This window comes from Amblyomma americanum, chromosome 7, assembly GCF_052857255.1.
Source record: "Amblyomma americanum isolate KBUSLIRL-KWMA chromosome 7, ASM5285725v1, whole genome shotgun sequence".
Classification (NCBI taxonomy): Eukaryota; Metazoa; Arthropoda; class Arachnida; order Ixodida; family Ixodidae; genus Amblyomma; species Amblyomma americanum.
In genome coordinates, this window is record NC_135503.1 from 160,371,429 (window position 1) to 160,391,769 (window position 20,341).

The window sequence follows — 20,341 nt, forward strand, 5'->3', positions numbered from 1 at the left end:
ACTGAGTTTCAGGTCTAGAAATGTGAAGGCCTGATTTTGAGCTACTTCACTGGTTAATTTAAGTGGAAAACAACTCTGATACCTCATCCAAGTTCCTTCAGGAAACGTTTCTGTCATACCAACTCATCCGTTGTACGGCAGGCCTTTCAAAGTTGCGACTGACCATCACATACTGTGCTGGCTCGCCCACTGAACTGAAGGGCACTCTGATGCTGTTTGCCTGTCACGAGCCCCTGTAGGTGCACCGCCACAAGACTACGACAGTGACATCTTGCTAGGACCTATCAGCACCAGCACTTTTGCATAGCAGCTACGCACGGACCCTGGGCTTTAATGCCTCATTGAGTACTTGGAGCCACCTTCAAGCGAGCACTGTCTTCGTTCTGTGTATAGAATGACGTCCTCGTGAAGAAGAACTTCGCATGGAACAAAACACCTTATCTCCTTGTTGTACCTGCAAGTCTTTGCAAGGAAGTTCTACAGGCTTCACACGACGAGCTGACAGCTAGACGTATTGGGTTTTCTCGCACCTTTCGCCGCATTCAAGACAAGTATTACTGGTGATGACTTTCTGCTGCTGTCACGCGTTATATGAAAACTTGCAGAAATGCCAGCGACGAGAGACGCCTCCCACCCGACCAGCGGGGGTTCCTGAATCCTATTGAACCTCTGTGAAGACACTTCCAACAAATCAGCATGGGCTTGCTTGGCCCTTTCCCGAAGTCAGCATCTGGGAATAAGGATCATTATAGCGACTGACTGCCTGACCCGCTATGCCGAGGCAAAAGCCCTGCCGAACGGTGCAGCAGCAAAAGTCGCAAAAATTTTCATGGAATGCATCCTTTTGCAACACAGCACCCCCAAAGTACTCATCACAGACAGAGGAACACTGTTCACGGTTGAGCTGACGTAGGCTATTCTGCTCTACAGTCAAACAAGCTACTGGAGGACGACTGCATACCATCCGTAGACCAATGGTCTTACGGAGCGTTTCAACAAGACTATAGCAGACATGGCTGCCATGTATGACGATGCTGAACACAAGACTTGGGACATCGCCTTCGCCTGCAACACTGCAATGCGAGAGACCACCTAGATGACACCACTTAGGCTTATCCACGGCAGGAAGGCAACCACCGCTCTCAACGCCATGCTCCCGAACGTCGCAGATGAAGACAACATTGGCATTGCCGCCTACCTTCAGCACACAGAAGAAGCCCCATGACTTGCTGGAATATGAATCAGAGAGCCTGACGGTACAACCTGTGCCGACGTCACATGGAATATAAGCCGGGCGACCGTGAATGGGTGTGGATGCCTAATCGCCGCTGCGAATGGAGTGAAAAGCTTCTGCACTTCTACTCTACTTTGGCCCATCTAAGATCATCCGTCGACTTGGAGAGCTTGACTACGAAGTGGCCCCTGAAGGAGTGACAGCATCACAGCGGCGCTGCGCACACTCGGAAGTTGTAGATATTGTGCGCCTACAGCCTTATTGTACATGCTGAAGGACTCTGTTTGCATTCTCAGCGATTGTTTAGCCTTATTACGCTTGCGAAAGGGCTCTGTGTTCACAGTGATTGTTTTTGTTTCTTGCATTGTTAGTGTTTATACGCACTTTCTTTTCATTGTGAAGCCTTGGGACGATACTTCTTCTAAGAGGAGGTAATGCCGCAAAGCTTTGTAGTGTTTATTTGTTCACGCTCAATGCCTCCGGCATGCGGATTTATAGCATGATGATGCGACCAGATTTAGCTTGTATGATTGTAGACAGGTGAAATCGATTCTACATTGTTCGAGACTGAGTTTACTTTGCATCTCATGTCTCGAAAGTTCGTTGTCAGCTTTAAATTGAGAGCGGCGGACATTCTGTTGGACAACCGCCGAGTCATTCAGCTCTTTTTTGGCGTGTCAGCCCAATAGATTTAGAGGCGCTCTTCATTGTCTGCCATCACACGACAGGTGGCGCAGTGGTACATTCTGCTCCTGGGTCTGTGTTCTGAGTTTGTGTCATATAATAAAAAGCGTCACAATCTGCCGCAGCGGCCACATGTGATTAGTCGAAACGCCGGAAACGGATGTGATTGCAGCGAAAAGGGATCAAGAAACGGACAATGATTCAAACACATAGTGTACACTCCTATAGCAGCAGATGCTCAAGGACAGCCAAAATGGTGGTGTGCTGTGAAGTGGAGCCTTGTATTGAAATGAACTCATCAGTGTTACTGCATTTTTTCGGCACGTGAAATGGCTATAAACTGGGTACAAGGCTTTCACTTCACCTTAACTTGCCTATAACAAATTAGATGGGCGATCAATTTGGCCTGTTTTTTATTTCGTTGGACGATTTGGTAGCTCCTAGGCCTAACGAGCACCGGTTTGTTTTAAAAATTGTTCTTTTCATTCAAACCAGATGATGCCACTGTCATCTGAGTTATCTCGTCTGCTTATGTTGAATGATGTAATATAAAGCCTAATGTCCTGCAAAATGGTTGCGTTTATTGCATGCAAGCATGCATTTCCTACTCTAGAATGCTCTATTAGCTGTTGAAGCAACCATTGATGTGCACGGATTGTCAGTCGTCAGCGACACGCTACTACACCGATGCAATTGGCATGTCAGAGGTAGTTTTTCGGTGTCTGTATGGTTCTCGATAGCCGTGGTGGTGTGGCTCTGCACTGAGCTCGCGAGATAGCTTGAAAGTTAGTCAGTGTGGGCATGCGTGCACTTCGTACCATGACAAACCTATGAAAACTTCATCTGCAAAGTCTCGTAATGCATATATGAAGAGAAACGCAGCAAGAAGAGTTTTTTAGCTCATCCCTTTTGTTTAATTGGTGCAGAAAAATGAAATAACTAACAGCGGCATTTCACGGTTCTTGTAGTGCCTGCATAAAAGGAATGAAAAACAAATTACCGTCTGTACAACCATCCAATCACGGCAGCAACATACGTTCAGCGAGGCACCGCGCATTGTGCAGCGAGTGAGTGCATGCCACAAATTTTCCTCTCCCTTTCCTTTTACGTTCAAGATAAATGTAAAATGCTGTGTTGTGCAAACAAGCTAGCTGTTTTTTATTTACCATTTGCGATCAATGGCTGTAGCGGCAGACTTCAAAGCCATGCATAGTTGCATACAGTATTTTATGCTTTAAAGGAGTATGCACACCTAATTTTGGTGGCATGTTTTGTTCTCTACAATGATGCGGAAGACACTACTACACATGAATCACCATGCGATGTTTGTTTATGACCGCTAAATAATTTATAATCTGTCGTGCTGTTTCGTTTTTGGTTTCAACAGCCGAACGATGGCTCTGGCATCAAAGGGTTGTGACGACCCTCCATAATCCGCAGGTCCACACGGGACGGAGAGGCAAAGAGACACCGTATGGCTCAGTTTAAACAAACAGATATATCCAATAATTATACATGATTATTGGTTATACATCAGAGGCTGGGGTGTCCGAGCTTACGTGCCGACGACTTCATGGGGACGATGGAGGGGCTCCGGAGTTGAGCTCGAACGGTTGCTGGCAGAGGCTGCACGCCGTCGGGCTTCGGCACTGAAGGCCCCCTTGGCGAACGATGTCGTCCTGAGCGTTTTTTCTTCCGTCCTCCTTGTCGATTTTTATACCCTCTTATCCCCACATTCCCTAGGGTGAGGACGCCCACGCCGGAGTGGGACGGGCCTAGGGCTTTCACTTGGGCGCACAAACACACCACCGCACTTATGGTCTCGCCCCCGTCACGTGTTGAGTCCGAGGGAAAGAAGGTTGTCGTCGAGGTAGCGTCGGCTGTGGTAGACGGTCTCTGGCCCGCTGACGGTTCCCGCGGGTCACCGACCTCCGTTCTCCATCAAATGACACTCGCCACTCAAGGCCGGAACGCGAGGTCACTAAAAGGCCGGGAAAGTGGTCCCTTGTCCTGGGGTGTGCTCGGGAGGGTTGGTGATGATGCCCGCCGTCTTTTCACGGGGCCAGGCCCGCCAAAACGAGGCCCCTTTGTCCCCGGCACGGTCACGGCAATTGGGGAAGATAACGCCCGTCTCCCCGCAGCGGCGGCATTCGACACGTGCCGACACTATGGAAAGGGGGTCCGGTTGTGCTTAAACCCCTCCGCTTTCTGAATCGCCTCGCACAGTGCATCCGACAAAACACTTTTCGCTGCACTCAACACCACTGCACAACACCATATGCCTCAGCTGTCATAACTGGCATCTCCAGGGGCAGCACTGATCTTCTTTTACAGATAAACATGAAACTCTGCACCCAAGCCTTTCCTTTCTAGTCCAAACTGGACGAAATAAATTTACCAAATAAATTTACCACAGTTACAAAGGAGCTCCCACTTCTAGCACGATCACGGCACAGACAAAAATGTAGATAACGAAAGGAAGTAGGGCAGGTTCTGCATGCGCTCCGCATGCTCTCCTGTGAAGGTGTTACTTAATGACAGAAAGGTTTAGCTACCAACTCCGATATCTTAACACATAAGCACATAGCAATGTTATGAGCTGTGGCATTACACAATTCTAACCAGTTCACAACTCTGCTCTGTTTACGCCGTTAGTCCGACTTAGCTTTCCGATTTCGCCGCGGATATCGGCCTTCATGAGTCATACCAAGTAAGTCTGTGACCCTTTGTCTGCTTTGAGACTCGCGAGGGCTCGTGGCATGAGCCTCTCCTGGCGTTATCTGCGCGGCAACCTCGCGCGCTTCTTCTTCTTCTAGCAATGCATGAAGTAAACCCGTTGGCATTCCGGCCTGTGACAGCTGCGTCCAATTACCGAAGCGAATAATCGAAAGCTTAGAGGGCGCACCGTCTCACCCCGAACAGCTAGGTTATTTCATTGGCAAAGACGGCACCCTGTGTCGGCGCACGAGGCCAACCAGGAAAGGGAGACCAGAAAAAACCGCTTGGGAGAGAGTCGTCATACCTCGGTCGTGGACAGAAAGGGTTCTTCGCGCGTTTCACGATGCGCCATCCGCCGGTCATTTTGGCGTAGCGAAGACACGCAGGCGTGTGGAGCGTTTGCACTTTTGGAGTGGTATGCGACAGGATGTTAGTGACTACTGTGCGAAGTGTCATTCCTGTCTCGAAAGAAAAACACCCAAGGGACGAAGACCAGCTCTAATTCAGCCGTTCCCTGAGGTTTCGGCTCCCTTCGAGCGGACAGGTATGGACATAATGGGCCCACTGCCCACGACCACTTCCGGAAACAGGTACATTTTAGTATTTGTCGATCACCTTTCAAAATACGCGGCAGTGGTAGCACTCCCAGATCAGAAGGCAGACACGGTTGCAAGAGCATTTGTCGAACAGATCGTGCTCCGACATGGACCCCCGAGGCAACTCTTGACAGATCGGGGAACGAACTTCGTGTCGCAGCTAATGAGGAGAGAGTTTGCGAGCTGCTTAAGATCGCTAAGAAGCAGACAACACCGTACCATCCGGCTTGCAACGGCGCGGTGGAGCGACTGAACCAAACCGTGGCCGGGTTCCTGTCGCATTTTGTTTCGCGCGACCAGCGGGACTGGGACTTGTGACTCCCGTATGCAATGTTTGCCTACAATTCCGCAGCACACGAGAGCACGGGCAAATCGCCATTCTTTCTTCTCTACGGCCGAGACCCGGACCAGCCTAGTGAAGTGCCAGACGGCCCCCGTCGTGTCCCATACGCTTCACTGGACGACTATAAGGTTGAGCTAGAATCGCGCTTGCAAGTGGCGAGGGACATCGCAAAGGAGGCCTTAAAGAAAGCAGCGAAGCGCAGGAAGGAGGTGCACGATCGCAGTGCTAGAGACGCGCCGTTTGATGTGGGGGACAGCGTGTACATTGAAAACTGCCAAAGGCAGATTGGGCTAGCTCGTAAGTTCCAGACGAAGTGGAGAGGACCGTGCGAGGTTGTCGAGAAGCTTTCTCCGGTAAACTTCAGAGTCCGAGACGTGAACCGGCGCTTGATAAGGATACACGCAAATCGCCTCAAGTCGGCACCGGTTCAGTATTCACGAAATGAGGAAAGGGAAAGCGCGGATTTTGATGGGGACAGAAGTGAAGCGGAGCGCAGATAGTTCGCAAGAAACGCCCTCTCCTGCATTTGTTCGGCAGGCGCCAGAGGTGACGGCCGGAATGCCACCGGATTTACTTCATGCATTGCTAGAAGAAGAAGAAGCGCGCGAGGTTGCCGCGCAGATAACGCCAGGAGAGGCTCCTGCCACGAGCCCTCGCGAGTCTCAAAGCAGACAAAGGGTCACAGACTTACTTGGTATGACTCACGAAGGCCGATATCCGCTGCGAAATCAGAAAGCTAAGTCGGGCTAACGGCGTAAACAGAGCAGAGTTGTGAACTGGTTAGAATTGTGTAATGCCACAGCTCATAACATTGCTATGTGCTTATGTGTTAAGATATCGGAGTTGGTAGCTAAACCTTTCTGTCATTAAGTAACACCTTCACAGGAGAGCATGCGGAGCGCATGCAGAACCTGCCCTACTTCCTTTTGTTATCTATATTTTTGTCTGTGCCGTGATCGTGCTAGAAGTGGGAGCTCCTTTGTAACTGTGGTAAATTTATTTCGTCCAGTTTGGACTAGAAAGGAGAGGCTTGGGTGCCGAGTTTCATGTTTATCTGTAAAAGAAGATCAGTGCTGCCCCTGGAGACGCCAGTTATGACAGCTGAGGCATATGGTGTTGTGCAGTGGTGTCGAGTGCAGCGAAAAGTGTTTTGTCGGACGCACTGTGCGAGGCGATTCAGAAATCGGAGCGGTTTAAGCACAACCGCACCCCCTTTCCATAGTGTCGGCACGTGTCGAACGCCGCCGCCGCCGCCGCGGGGAGACGGGCGTTATCTTCCCCAATTGCCGTGACCGTGCCGGGGACAAAGGGGCCTCGTTTTGGCGGGCCTGGCCCCGTGACAAGACGGCGGGCATCATCACCAACCCCCCCGCGCACATCCCAGGACAAGGGACCACTTTCCCGGCCTTTTAGTGACCGCGTTCCGGCCTTGAGTGACGAGTGTCATTTGATGGAGAACGGAGGTCGGTGACCCGCGGGAACCGTCAGCGGGCCAGAGACCGTCTACCACAGCCGACGCTACCTCGACGACAACCTTCTTTCCCTCGGACTCAACACGTGACGGGGGCGAGACCATAAGTGCGGTGGTGTGTTTGTGCGCCCAAGTGAGAGCCCTAGGCCCCTCCCACTCCGGCGTGGGCGTCCTCACCCTAGGGAATGTGGGGATAAGAGGATATAAAAATCGACAAGGAGGACGGAAGAAAAAACGCTCAGGACGACATCGTTCGCCAAGGGGGCCTTCAGCGCCGAAGCCCGACGGCGTGCAGCTTCTGCCAGCAACCGTTCGAGCTCAACTCCGGAGCCCCTCCATCGTCCCCATGAAGTCGTCGGCACGTAAGCTCGGACACCCCAGCCTCTGATGTATAATCAATAATCATGTATAATTATTGGATATATCTGTTTGTTTAAACTGAGCCATATGGTGTCTCTTTGCCTCTCCGTCCCGTGTGGACCTGCGCATTATGGGGGGTCGTCACACTCTCGACGAGTATGGCTCGGTAATTGGACGCAGCTGTCACCTGGGTCTTTTCCGTGCGGTCCATGGCGGCAGGCCCGAAAGCAATCCCACTCAAGTTGCTTGCAGCCATATACAGTAGAAACATGTGTGCTGGCTGCTTCCAAAACGAGACCGGCTGTCGCCGATCTCCTCTCTTCCAGCTTAATTGTTTTCCCTTGAGTGCTTTCGCCGCCACTGGGGGCTCCGTCTACGCCGCGTCGTCGAACGCAGACCCTCGTAGCACACACAAGGAACATCACAGGGTGCTTTCGTGTCATGTGAGGCATGAAAAAACGTCAAGTCAGTATGATCGCTGCTTCATCTTTTAATTCAGTACAGAGCTGAAGCCAGCCTTCCTCAAAAGCCGGAATGACAACGAATGTGGGAGCAGCGTTTCTATTGCAGTTTTTTTATGTCTCACATTACCTGTAAGCACACGATGTCACAGTCCTCATTCGGCTGTTGAAACTGAATCCAAAACAGCATGGGAAAGAAATGCGATTATAAATTATTTAGCGGTCATAGGAGAATACCAGGTGGTAATCCATGCAAAGTAATGCCTTACGCATCATTACAAACGAGAAAACACGCGCCCAAAAGTTAGGTGTCTATACTTCTTTATGTTCGCCTCCGGCCTTTACGGTGCAGAAAAGAGTGTCTTAACTATTGGTTCTATTTGTTGAACTCCATTGGGTAAATAAAGCAGCTTTGATATTATCCTTTACAGTGGAATTCGATGCGCAACTAAACTTGCGGCTGAATTTTTCTTCTGTCGCATTGGTCACATTCCATTTCATGGCAAAGAGCAATAGTACTGCTGGACGTTTCGCTGTGGTAACCGCAATGGAATGACATCCTGCCACCACTCACAGTCGCAACTGAACTGACATCCGCTTCCGGCGTTTCGACCAGTCAGGTGTGGCCGCTGCGGCACATTGTGATGCTTTTTATTATGACACAAACTCGGAATACGGCCCCACATTTGTGCTTAAAAGGGCGCATGCAAATCTAGTCAGGACTGTCTTGGCTAAAGTATTCATTTTCATCTTCTTGGTACATGCATACGAGGCACAAGGACTTGGTTAAATCAAAAGTAGTGCATAAAATTACTCCGTTAAATAAAAAAAAAATACATGGCTTTCTTTGGAGTTTAACTTGGAAACTAAAAAAAAAAATATGCGTTACTTTGTAATTAAATTGGATTTGGTTGCCTTCTTGTTTGGGTGAGCCTTGGATTGAAAGTTAGCACCTTTGTGTCACCTAGATTTCTATTGCAAGCAAGGACTTTGCTTACTGGAGCCACTTGTATATTGCAGCCTGAAAACCTGCTGTACTCCAAGCCAGATGACAGTGCAGTTCTCAAGCTGACAGACTTTGGCTTTGCCAAGGAAACCACCAACTTCAACTCGTTACAGACGCCGTGCTACACACCCTATTACGTTGGTGAGTGTTGACACCGGAAAGACTGCCCTTGTCTTCTTTTGTAGTGAGATGTGCCTTTGTCTTCGTTACTGCACTGCATCCGACTATGGCTGTCCTTTTTGTATCCAGCCTCAGTCCAGCCAGTGTCGTGGCCTGTTGTGCTTGGCGATAGCAGTGATGCCACTGTTGCACCAAATGCTCCAAACTGCACCACACTAAATAAGCTGCGCCATCCTGATAAAAATTGCGCCCAACTGCTACAACGCGCCACTGCTTTTGAATTGCTCAGCGCCGTGCTCCAGCTACCCTGGCAACCATAACCTTAGTTGTCAGTGCCGTTCAAAAATGTTAACGTCTTTAATGTGCCATTTGCTCCTTATGTTCCAAAGTTCACAAGAAATGCAGTCTGAAATGGACATTGCAACGCAGACTTCCATGGTGTACTTTGTATGACAAATGCGCGAGCCATCTTCGGTGCGGTGAAATTTTGGGACATGTTTTCAAGCTTCTGCCTATTTCTTTCTGGCTTACAAAACACAAGCAGCACATTACATGTCAGGTTGGAGGGCCATCAACATCCTCGGGGTTGCATGTCTTTAGAATCTGCCTGTTCTGACTGGCCAGTCCATTAGGCCATCATCATCATCAGCCTGACTAAACCCACTGCAGGGCAAAGGCCTCTCCGATGTCTCTCCAATTAACCCTGTCCTTTGCCAGCTGTGCCCACCCTATGCCTGCAAACTTCTTAATCTCATCCGCCCACCTAATCTTCTGCCGCCCCCTGCTATGCTTGCATTTTCTTGGAATCCAATCCATTACCCTTAAGGACCAGCGGTTATCTTGCCTTCGCATTACGTGCCCTCCCCAAGCCCATTTCTTCCTCCTGATTTCGGCTAGGATTTCATTAACCCGCATTTGTTCCCTCACCCACTCTGCCCGCTTCCGGTCTCTTAACATTACACCTATCATTTTTCTTTCCATAGTTTGCTGCCTTGTCCGTAACTTTAGCTTAGCCCTTTTAGTTAGCCTCCATGCTTCTGCCCCGTAGGTGAGTACCGGTAAGATACAGCTGTTGAACATTTTTCTCTTGAGGGATATTGGTAAACTGCCATTCATGATCTGAGAGAACCTGCCATATATGCTCCGCCCCATTCTTATCCTTCTAGTTATTTCCCTCTCATGATCCGGATCAGCTGTCACTACCTGCCCTAAGTAGACGTATTCCTGCACCTCGCAGCCGATTGTGAACTGCTGTTCCCTTGCTAGACTGTTGAGCATTACATTGGTTTTCTGCATGTTTCTTCTTAGACCCACTGCTCTACTCTACCTGTCTAACTCATTGACTTTGATTTGCAGTTCACCTCCTGAGTGACTCAACAAGGCAATGTCATCAGTGAATCGCAGCTTATTTAGATGTTCTCCATTATCTCTTATCCCCAGCTGTTCCCAATTCAGGCCTCAGAATATCTCCTGTAAACAGGCGGTGAATAGCATCGACGAGATCGTGTCTCCTTACCCGATGCCCTTCTTTATTGGAATTTTATTGCTGACTTTATGGAGGACTATGATAGGCCTGATATTAGTCAAATGTTGAAACATTTCGTGGCACAATTCAGACACCCAGATATGGTGATTTGCATGTATCCAGCACATCGCATCTGCCAGAATATCATTTTTGCTGTGCGTTGACAAGCACCAAGAGGCGGTGCTTATGTTACACACGGGTGGTGCTGGCACAGTAGTGGTGTGCTTAGACAGCGCTCCAGGACTGAATAAATGGCAGTTAGTACTCATGTAAAGTCTGTTTGTCAAAATCACAAATGCAGCATGGGCTCCGAGGTCTGATCGATTTCAGGAAACATGTAGTTCCTCAAGTTTGGCAGCAAGCTTTTTCAGCTATCCATCTGAACTAAAAGGAATTAGTGACCAGTGTATGCGGCTTGGGCAATATTTAATACTGACGGAACGCACTGCAACAGAGAATGATCACTTCGTGTGGTTTGTTGAGGCACGATAAGATCTCTTATTACGTGCTTTGATTCTGAGGTTCACACGTCACTCGAATAGCCTTGCAGTAAGTGTGACAGGGCAATTATGGGCTCTCGTGGAGGATTCATGTAGTGCCTATCATTTTATGCTCCTGTGTGATGCATTCCTGCAAGTGAAACCTGTTTCAACTGCATCCAGAGACGTGCGCTTTATCCGAGGCTCAGTGCCAAAGCTGTTAGAAGCATTTTTAATGCCTCATTCAAAGTAGGTCATTATAAATGGGCACAACTGCATGAAGTTGCATTTTGATTCAGTTGTGCAACACTGTTACCCCGACGCTGCACTTTAAAAAAAAATTAAGCACTACAAGTTGTGGGGTTTTAATTGGGGAGGTAAATACGTTCTCCCCACTTAATTGCGGCTGACACAGTTCAAAACCGCTAGACCCCACCCCATGATCGCGTACGCTACCGAGCGCACCGTACGCTACCGAGCTACCGAGGCAAGCCTTGCTCCGAGGGAACAAAGGAACGACACTCTGGCTGACACGAACGAGGCATTTATTGCTACAGCTACAATAACGCCAGCTAGCAACAAAACACACTAAGGAATCGGCAAATGTTTGCCCACTCTAGCGCAAGGGATACTCTGAAGCTGGACGTGAAGAGATATGGGAGCCCCGCTAGAGGAGAGCGCAGCCGCAGGCGGCTCCCAGCCGAAGAGAGTGATGCTGTGTCCCTCGGATAGATCGATGGAAGGAAAGTAGGAGCGTTTTCTTTGGAACGGAGTAGCAGCAGTTGCCACTGTGCTCGGCTTTTTTTCTTTATTTTTGCTTAACTGCTATAAATTGCAATTAAGAATCGCGATTTTCTTTAAATACGTTTTCCTACACCTGTCACCTTATGTTGCCTCCCTGCTTTTGAGCCACCAATCTTCCAACCATTTTTGCCAACTTCCACCATATATATATTTACATGACCATTGTTATCTCTAAACCCTAGGGCCTCAGAGAGAGTGACTGTGCCTGCATCAACATCCGGATGAATACCATCATATTTGAATATGAGGTGTTCATTTTTGTTTCTACAGGTTTACCACACACAGCACATGTGTTATCATCTTCGTTAATTTTTTTTGTGGCTGCGCGTTCTATGACACCCTGACCTGGCTTCAAAGAGTAGGGCACCTCTTGAGTTATCATAAAACATTCTTCTAGATCTGCCTTTTCCAGTACCGATATAGTTCTACACTACGCACCTTTTTCATTGAATTAATCCAATTTTTACCTTCTGCATTTTTAATTTGTCGTTGAATCCTCTTTTTTTCTCTGTCCTCTTGTCCAGCATACTTGTTAATTTCTTCGTTCTTTTCCACCATTGTGAGTCGACGCTCTTTCCGTATAAGTATTTAAATACCTTGGATGCCCACCTGTTATCATCTAATTTCCTCAGGCATTCTTCATATAGTATTTTACTCTGAGCTTCCCGTGCTCTGAACGACGCCCAGGCCATATGTTCCTGTACTGCATCTATCGATCGATGGATGGGCGGGCGGGCGGGCGGGTGGGTTATTGCCATGGGTGTATTTATTGCCATGTGCTCCCAAAGCTAGCCTCCCTATGCCACGTTGTTTGATTTCTAACATCTGGTCTCATGCACAGGACTGCATTGCCGAAAGTCAAGCTAGGAACCATCACCCCTTTCCAGATCCCTCTTACCATTTCATGCCTACTGTAATTCCACAGTGCCCTATTTTTCATGACAGCTGCATTCCTACTAGCTTTGTTCATTAAATATTTTTCATGCTCTGTCATACTCAGCACCATTCTTTATCCATACCCCAAGATACTTGTACTCATCCACTACTTCTAGCGTGAACTCCTGTATTCTAAGCTCGCCGCCCTCATCGTTAATTACCATGACTGCAGATTTTTCCTTACTAAACTTGAAACCTTATCTATCTCCCTCTGTACCACAGATGTCTATCAACTTCTGCAAATCGTTCTTGTTGTCAGCCATTAGCACTATATCATCCGCGTATATTAGTCCCGGTAATGGCTGTTTAATCCATTCCCCTTGCTTGAAAAAAGAAAGGTTGAAGCCTAGTCCGCTCCTCTCTAGCTTGGTCTCCAACCCTTGCAGGTACAACATGAACAACAAATGAGACAGAGGGCATCCTTTCCTAAGACCCCGCTATATCTCTACAGGCCCTGATACATTTTTTCCCATTTTATAAGCACTCTGTTACCTTTATACATATCTTTTAAACGATTAATTACTTCATCTTCCACATCCAATGTGCCCAGTATGTCCCACAGATACTCTTGAATAACGTTGTCGGAGGCTCTCTTAATATCCAGAAATGCTAGCCATAAGGGCCTGTGTTCCTTTTCAGCAATCTCTATACACTGCATCAATGAAAACAGATTGTCCTCCAACCTCCTTTGTTTCCGGAACCCATTCTGCGGCTCCCCTAGCACCCCCTCGTTCTCCACCCAAGCCTGCAATCTGTCCTTTGTAATCTGCATCACCACCCTGAAAAACCACAGACGTCGCTCTTATGGGATGGTAGTTGCTTATGTCAGCTTTGTCCCCCTTTCCCTTATATATCATGTTCATTCTACTTAATCGCCATTCATCGGGGACTTTCCCATCCACTATCATTTTATTCACTACCTGTATTAATGTTTGCTTAGATTTTGGTAGCTGTATTCTCCAGAGTGCTTCTAAATGAATGTTTCATTACTTCAAAGGACCTCTAGACTGGAAATTTTCGTGCTCCAGACTGATCCTCAATTGACGTTCCTCTGCTGCAAGTGTTGAAAATTTTAGTGCTCCAAAACTTGCGCCAAATTGCATTTTACCAGTAGCATCACTGTGATGGTATTGGTGGTCAGTTTCTTGCTAACGTTGCATTGCTGTTTTAGGTGCCTTGCGCAGTTACCAGCATGGGATGCTATAAACATGTTTTTTTCTTTTTGGTTTCTTGGTTGGTGTCGGCATTATTAATTTTAATATGTCCAACTAGACTGCTTCTTCGCATCCGGGGCAGCAGTTTTTTCGTCCATCTTGCTATGCATGATGCCGGCAGGAATAGGCTATGCTGCAGGTGTTACCAACTCCCGAGACCCAGTCTAAGTTCTTTATAGACGTGGAATGGAATTAAAGCGGCACAAGAGCATCCTTAAGCTGCTTCTTATCACATGCTGTGTTTTAAATATTGTACGGCAGGAACAAAAATTTTTGTAGACAAGGTAAGTATGCATTTCTTGCTGCCCTTATCTTTTATTTATTACTCTATATTTTTCCACATAGTGTTTGGTGTCCGCAACTAAAGAAACAAAGTTAGGCTGAAGCAGTACCATAAGAAAAAAAAACTGATGTGCACAGAAATGTGAGCCGCTTGATTAGACACCATGGAATATGCAACCTCTAATGTGGCCATGCAGAATGAGGGACAAAATATAAAAACCCATTAATTGACACGATTTGCAACTAAATATAACATGCTGGATAGTAAAACCTCATTATTTCGACTTAAAAGGACCAGAAGTGATGTACAGATTATCCAAAGGTCCAGTTATCAAATGCCCCCCCCCCCCCTCCTGCTCCCAGAAAAAGGAGCGGAAAAAAGAAAGGCGGTGGAGCAACAAGTGGGCTCGGTGGTGGTGGAACAAATTGCCTGCTGTTTGAGAGCTTGTGCATGGAGTGGTGGGCACTACAATTATCCGGGACGAGCGCCACCTTCCTCTTTGATTGCTCAATGCGCTGATAGAACTCCAACAGCCACTCACGAAAAAGTTCTCGCGTCATCCATGCCTTGCGATTGTTAGGGGGTAGCTTATTGGTATCCTGGCAGTGCCGCGGAAGCAGCGGGGATTTTTGACTTCCCAATGACAAATGCAGGGCCCTTCTCGCTCCCGTCCATGTTGGCGCCCAAAAACACAGTGAGGCGCAGCTTGCTGTTTTTGCTGCCCTTGCACGTTTCTCCTTTCAGAGCATGCGTCGTAGAGGGCAACATCTTTAAAAACAGCCCTGTTTTGTCGCCACTGTATATGTTGGCGTCAACGTAGTTGTCGAGGATGCGGGGCAGCGTTTCCTGCAGCCACTTCTCCTTCGCCTCCACGTCAAGCAAAGCTCCCTCACTGGTGACGGCTTTGTAGACGATGCTATGCCTCTCTTTGAAGCTCTGTATCCAGCCGCCACCTGGCTGGAAGTCCATATTGTTAATCAGCAGGGCAAACTGCTTCGCCTTTGTGGCTGAAATAAGCCCGGTGATAGGCAAGTTCTGGGCACGGGCACTAAGAAACCACACGTAGAGGGCCTCCTCCACCTCCTTATAGGCAAAGTAGAAGACTGGGCGAGTTGGTATGTACTCATACTGAAAAACAGCGCACATAATACAGGGACGAAGAAAGGAAACGACAACACGAGCGCTCGTTTTGTCGTTTCCTTTCTTCGTCCCTGTATCGTGTGCGCTGTATTTTCAGTATCCTTATAGGCACCTTGTCGAACTCGTTTGCGGCCACTGCCAAGCGAGCACTTTTCTTTGTCGAACTTCTCAAAGGAACAGATGATCGTCAAAACCATCGGTTGCGATAGTGCGTACTTTTAACCAAGTCGCACACTTTCTTACCATCTTTCTAGTCCTTCACGATAATGCACTTCGTCTCTAAATTGTGGGGACCTGCCCTGCAGCCCCCTGAGTTTGCTTTCCCGCGAGGCACCGAGCAGCGGCAGTCTCACCTTGAGGCTGAGCGCATTCCCTTGTGAGTTATATTAACTGGCAAGAGAGGGCGCCAGCATCGCTGCTCGGAGACTGCCAAAGCCCGCACGCGGGAGTGGGGGCTTCGGCTGGGATCGTTGGCCTGAGCGGACGCGTCGCTCGCGGCTCTGCTCTTCGCCGGCGGGGCGAGGAAGCGACGGGGAGACAGGCTCCCGTACTCGTCCCGTCCGGCCTTCGGAGTATATATCCCTTGCCCTAGCGCGGGCGAACATTCGCTCGGAACCTTGCTGGTGAGTCGGACGACCTTGATTCATTAGTGTACCTTGTTGCTAGCTGGCGTTATTGTTGCTGTAGCAATAAATGCCTGTTTGTGTCAGCCAATGTGTCGTTCCTTTGTTCCCCCAAAGCAAGGCCCGCCATGGTCGGCGAGCGCTCGGTAGCGTACGCGATCACGGGGTGGGTCCGGGCGGCTTTGAACCGTGTCAGCCGCAATTGAGTGGGGAGAACATGCTTATGTCCCCAATTCAACCCCACAAAATCGATAGCCATGCGCTTTCTTTTCACCGGCAACGTCGTCCGATAATCAGCGGGCGCATTAGCCATCTTTCATTTCGACGGCGATTCAAACGAAACGGACAAACCATGTGGCCAGGAACGACTTCGACGCAATCAACTAACACAAACAACCAAATCCGTTGGCAGAACTGCGCAGAATGAGGGGCGAGCGAGCAGATCAGCACTGTCGGCGCGTTGGCAAGGACCATTCGTGTTTCGGAGGGTGGCGCGGCATAGAGCTATGGGCGCAGCCCATTTGTGTTCGGAGGGGTGGAAGGGCAGCAGGAGAGAGGCGCGCGAGGCTGAGTATTCAGAGAAGGCCGGAAAACAGGTTCTATTGTATGAGCGTGCGGCGGGGAGGGTGCAGCGGCTGGAATTTCTTTTTCCTTTTTCTTTTCTAGGATTTTGCATTCCACTACCTTTTGCCACGAGCACTCAGGAGCCATACTTCTTTGTTAGAACCGATAATGCATAATGGGGGCATTGTCGTAAATGGGTTATTTTACCATAGAAAACATACAAAAGTGGACGGTGCAGCAGCTTTTCATTGTTTTAACCGATATATTGTTAAGACTGGTATCGTTATAAGTGGGTTTGACCGTAGCGGCTCAAAGGCTTTTCACGCAATCCGTGGCGACGAATGGGCATCCAAAGCCAGACTCGATCTCCTGGCTGGCATTCCGCGTTGCGTCTTCATAGGTTGTAGCGCCTGGCGTCGGTCCGCTGGGGGTCTTTTATCCGTAATCGGGCAAGTCTTCGGGTTTCTTCTACGCGTGGGAGGGAGGTTGTGATGTCGACGTTATCTTCGATAACGTTGGGTAGCATGGCGTCTCAAGGTGGGGTCAAAGACCTATTTCCCAAGCATTTCACCCTAAAAAAACCGAGCACCAGACCAGGGGAATGCTTGTACCCATTGTATCACCGGTGGGTACCCGGTGGCACTGGGGATCGAACCCCGCACCTCCCACATGCGAGGCGGATGCTCAACCACTCGGCCACCGCTGCATGGCCATGCTGCATGCTGTAGCATGGCCTCCTTGTCATGGACGAGCCTAAAAGGAGTCATCTGGATGGTCTCCTGCACTGCGATATTGTAGGCAGAGATGACATACGGCAGGATGACGCTCCAGGTCTCGTGTTCGGCATCAACATACATGGCGAGCATACCGGCGATGGTTTTGTTCAGGCGCTCAGTCAGTCCGTTGGTCTGTGGATGGTATGCAGTTGTCCTCCGGTGGCTGGTTTCGCTGTAACGTAGGATGGCTTACGTCATTTCCACCGCGAATCCTGTTCCTCTGTCCGTGATGAACACTTCGTAGGTGCGGTGCCTCAGAAGAATGCATTCTACGAAAAATTTGGCAACTTCTGCTGGTGTTCGGTTCAGTAGGGCTTTTGCCTCAGTGTAGCAGGCCAGGTAGTCGGTCGCTATGACGATCCACTTGTTTTGTAAGGATTGGGCTTCTTGAGTGATCTGAGTGCGCGTTCGCTGCTGCTGTTTGCAGCAGCGGACCCCCCCGTGCAAACAGACCTCCCCGTGGGGTGTCCGCGAGCAGTGGAATGCAGGCAGCCGTGCTGCTTGCTCTCCTTTCTTAGGGAAACACTTTTGAGGGACCGCAGTAAATCACCCTCCCTTCTGTTCTTCCGTTTCGACCTCGCGTCCCCAATGGGTCACTCCGAGTTACAGTTGCGGTGCGTTGTTTCGCAGAGAGGCCCCGAGTGGGAAATGAATGGGGAGATCGCCACCGACTTGGGCAGCAGAAAGGTGTGTACATTTCGCCTCCCGGGTGCTCTGGCCTTTGCCAGGGGACCGAGAGTGCGCGTGGCTTAACATGTGCACCTGATACGAAGGCTAGAGCCTCTTTGTCAAGTTGACTGCAGTTTTGCTCTGCATGTAGCAAACATCTGGAGACAAAAGCAATGGGCAGTCCTTGAAGATCAGATTCTCGGTGGGCCAAAACTGCGCCAATCCCATACAGAGAGGCATCAGAGCTGTGACACAATGGCTTTTCTGGGTAGAAATGCACTAGGACTGGGGGTTGACGCTATTAACTGCTTCACTGCACTGAATGTGTTTTCTTGCTCTTTTTCCCACACCCTTTTCTTCTTGTTCATGAGAAGGAAATGCAGAGGACGGAGGCGTCCGGAAAGACTTGGCAGAAAATGCCTGTAGAAGTTCACTAGTCCCAAAAAACTTTCTGTTCCTTAATGTCACGTGGTGCAGGTGCATGAAGGATGGCAGATATCTTGCTCAAACTTGAAGACAACCCTTGTTTGCTTATGACGTGCCCGAGGTATTTGTCACGAATCTCCCTGGAGAACACTCGGACCGAAAGAATGGACTAGGCGACAGGTGTAACCGCACAGACGCACATTTAATACACCCTATGTGACACACAGCTAGATAGAACACAAAACTAGCAAAACTAACACAAAACACAAAGAATAAAAATACACACGACCCGGGAACACTGCTACCAGCGTCTACTATTAGCGTTCTACTGTTAGTGGTCGGCGTTCAGGCTCATGGTTTGTTCGGAGCGGCTGTGGCGTTGTATGGATCCAGTAGCCTGTGTCGAGGCGGCATTCGACGTGCTTGGGCTGGCGTCGCTGGCTGCGTCGTATAAGCTCTCGGTCCAAGCGCCCGTGGAGGTGATGCCGGTGTTGTTGGCGGTGGGGGCACCACCCGGATGGGTGGCAACAGCGGTGGAGACACCCCTGGCCATAGCAGGTGGTAGCGTCCTCCGTTGACTCCCCGGAACGGGCTCAGGCACGGCAGGAAGTCGTCGATACGAAGCTGTAGAACGCGAGCTCACCGGAGCAGTAGCCGGTGTCACTTTCTTCCAGCCAAAGCGTCCCTGACCCGCCGGAGCCTCCGCTTCTCTGTTCTTCCCCCTGTGCCTCGCTCTCCCTCGCCCTTTTATATCCTTGGCTTTACTCCAGGTAAGCCTTGTCGTCGTCTTCTTCTTCTTCTGCTCTTCTCCACCAGTCATCTCTCTCCACCTCACCGAATGCTTCTTCATCTTCTTTATTCTTCGGTTAATCCACGTCATCTTCTTCACCCTCTTTCCTTCATAATTTTATTTTGGCCTCCTTATTATCTGTGACAGTATTCAACTTGTTCGGCGAAAAAATGGCACTTGTTGAACTTCAACTTAAGTCCAACATCACGGAGTCGAGACCGGACATCCTTAAGGTTGCAAAGGTGCTCTGCATCATTTGAGCCAGTGACAAGGATGTCATCGAAATATACTGCAATATGTGGCAGCCCCCAGAAAAGGTTCTCCATCTCCCTTTGGAACAAGGCTGGTGCCGATTACACATCAAAAGGAAGACGTGTGTACTGGAATAATCCCATATGTGTGGAAATTGTAACATACTTTCTGGAGTCTTCATCAACAACCATTTGCTGGAAGGCATCCCTCAAATCCAGCTTGGTGAACTTCTCGCCACCTGACAGCATGGCCCATGTCCTCAATTCTAGGAATTGTTTACTTTACCACCACAGCGACTGGATTAATGGTGTCACGGGTTCGTTGATCACGCGAGGTCATCACAGAGTCATGAAAATAAGGGGCTGGCTGTTCGATGCACGGCGTAGCCGGTAAGCAAATGTAGTGAATGAGACAGAGGCGTGTTAAGGGGTAACAACAACAAAAGAACGTTTATAGAATTGATACCAGGAATACGACAGCTTTTACAGGAGAGGAATGGAAATTTTGCAAAACAATTACCACTGACTGCGGAAAAACACATCGCATTAAATACACTGAATTAAGTTATACATTTCAATAAGAGAATTTCTACAGAGATCACGACGAAGGAGCAAGTCTAATTAGCGACAGTTGAAAAGCAAAATCAGAAGGGGAGCGAATATACAATTGACCGTTGAGCGTGTGGCAGCAGCCCATTCACAAAGACGCAGGCTGGGTGGCTTCAAGGATGCGGTGCGGGGGCTCGGGGTCCCGGGAGTGCGTGGTGGAGGCTTTCCCTCCACGGAGTGCACTGAAGCTTGTGCCCATTCGGCCCCTTCTTAAAGGCTTAGGTCGTTAGCGGACGAAGCACTTGGTGTGAAAAAAAAA

The 20,341-nt window shown here is 49.1% G+C and overlaps 1 protein-coding gene across 2 annotated transcripts in view; it reads left to right on the forward strand.

Annotated features, from left to right (window-relative positions):
• MAPk-Ak2 (MAP kinase-activated protein kinase 2) overlaps nucleotides 1-20,341 on the forward strand; it is a 272,929-nt gene that overhangs the window by 107,647 nt on the left and 144,941 nt on the right. For both annotated transcript variants that reach the window (XM_077629574.1, XM_077629575.1), the window contains exon 5: nucleotides 8,888-9,014. In XM_077629574.1, the coding sequence (XP_077485700.1) occupies nucleotides 8,888-9,014 (127 nt within the window). The remainder of the gene's footprint in view (nucleotides 1-8,887; nucleotides 9,015-20,341) is intronic.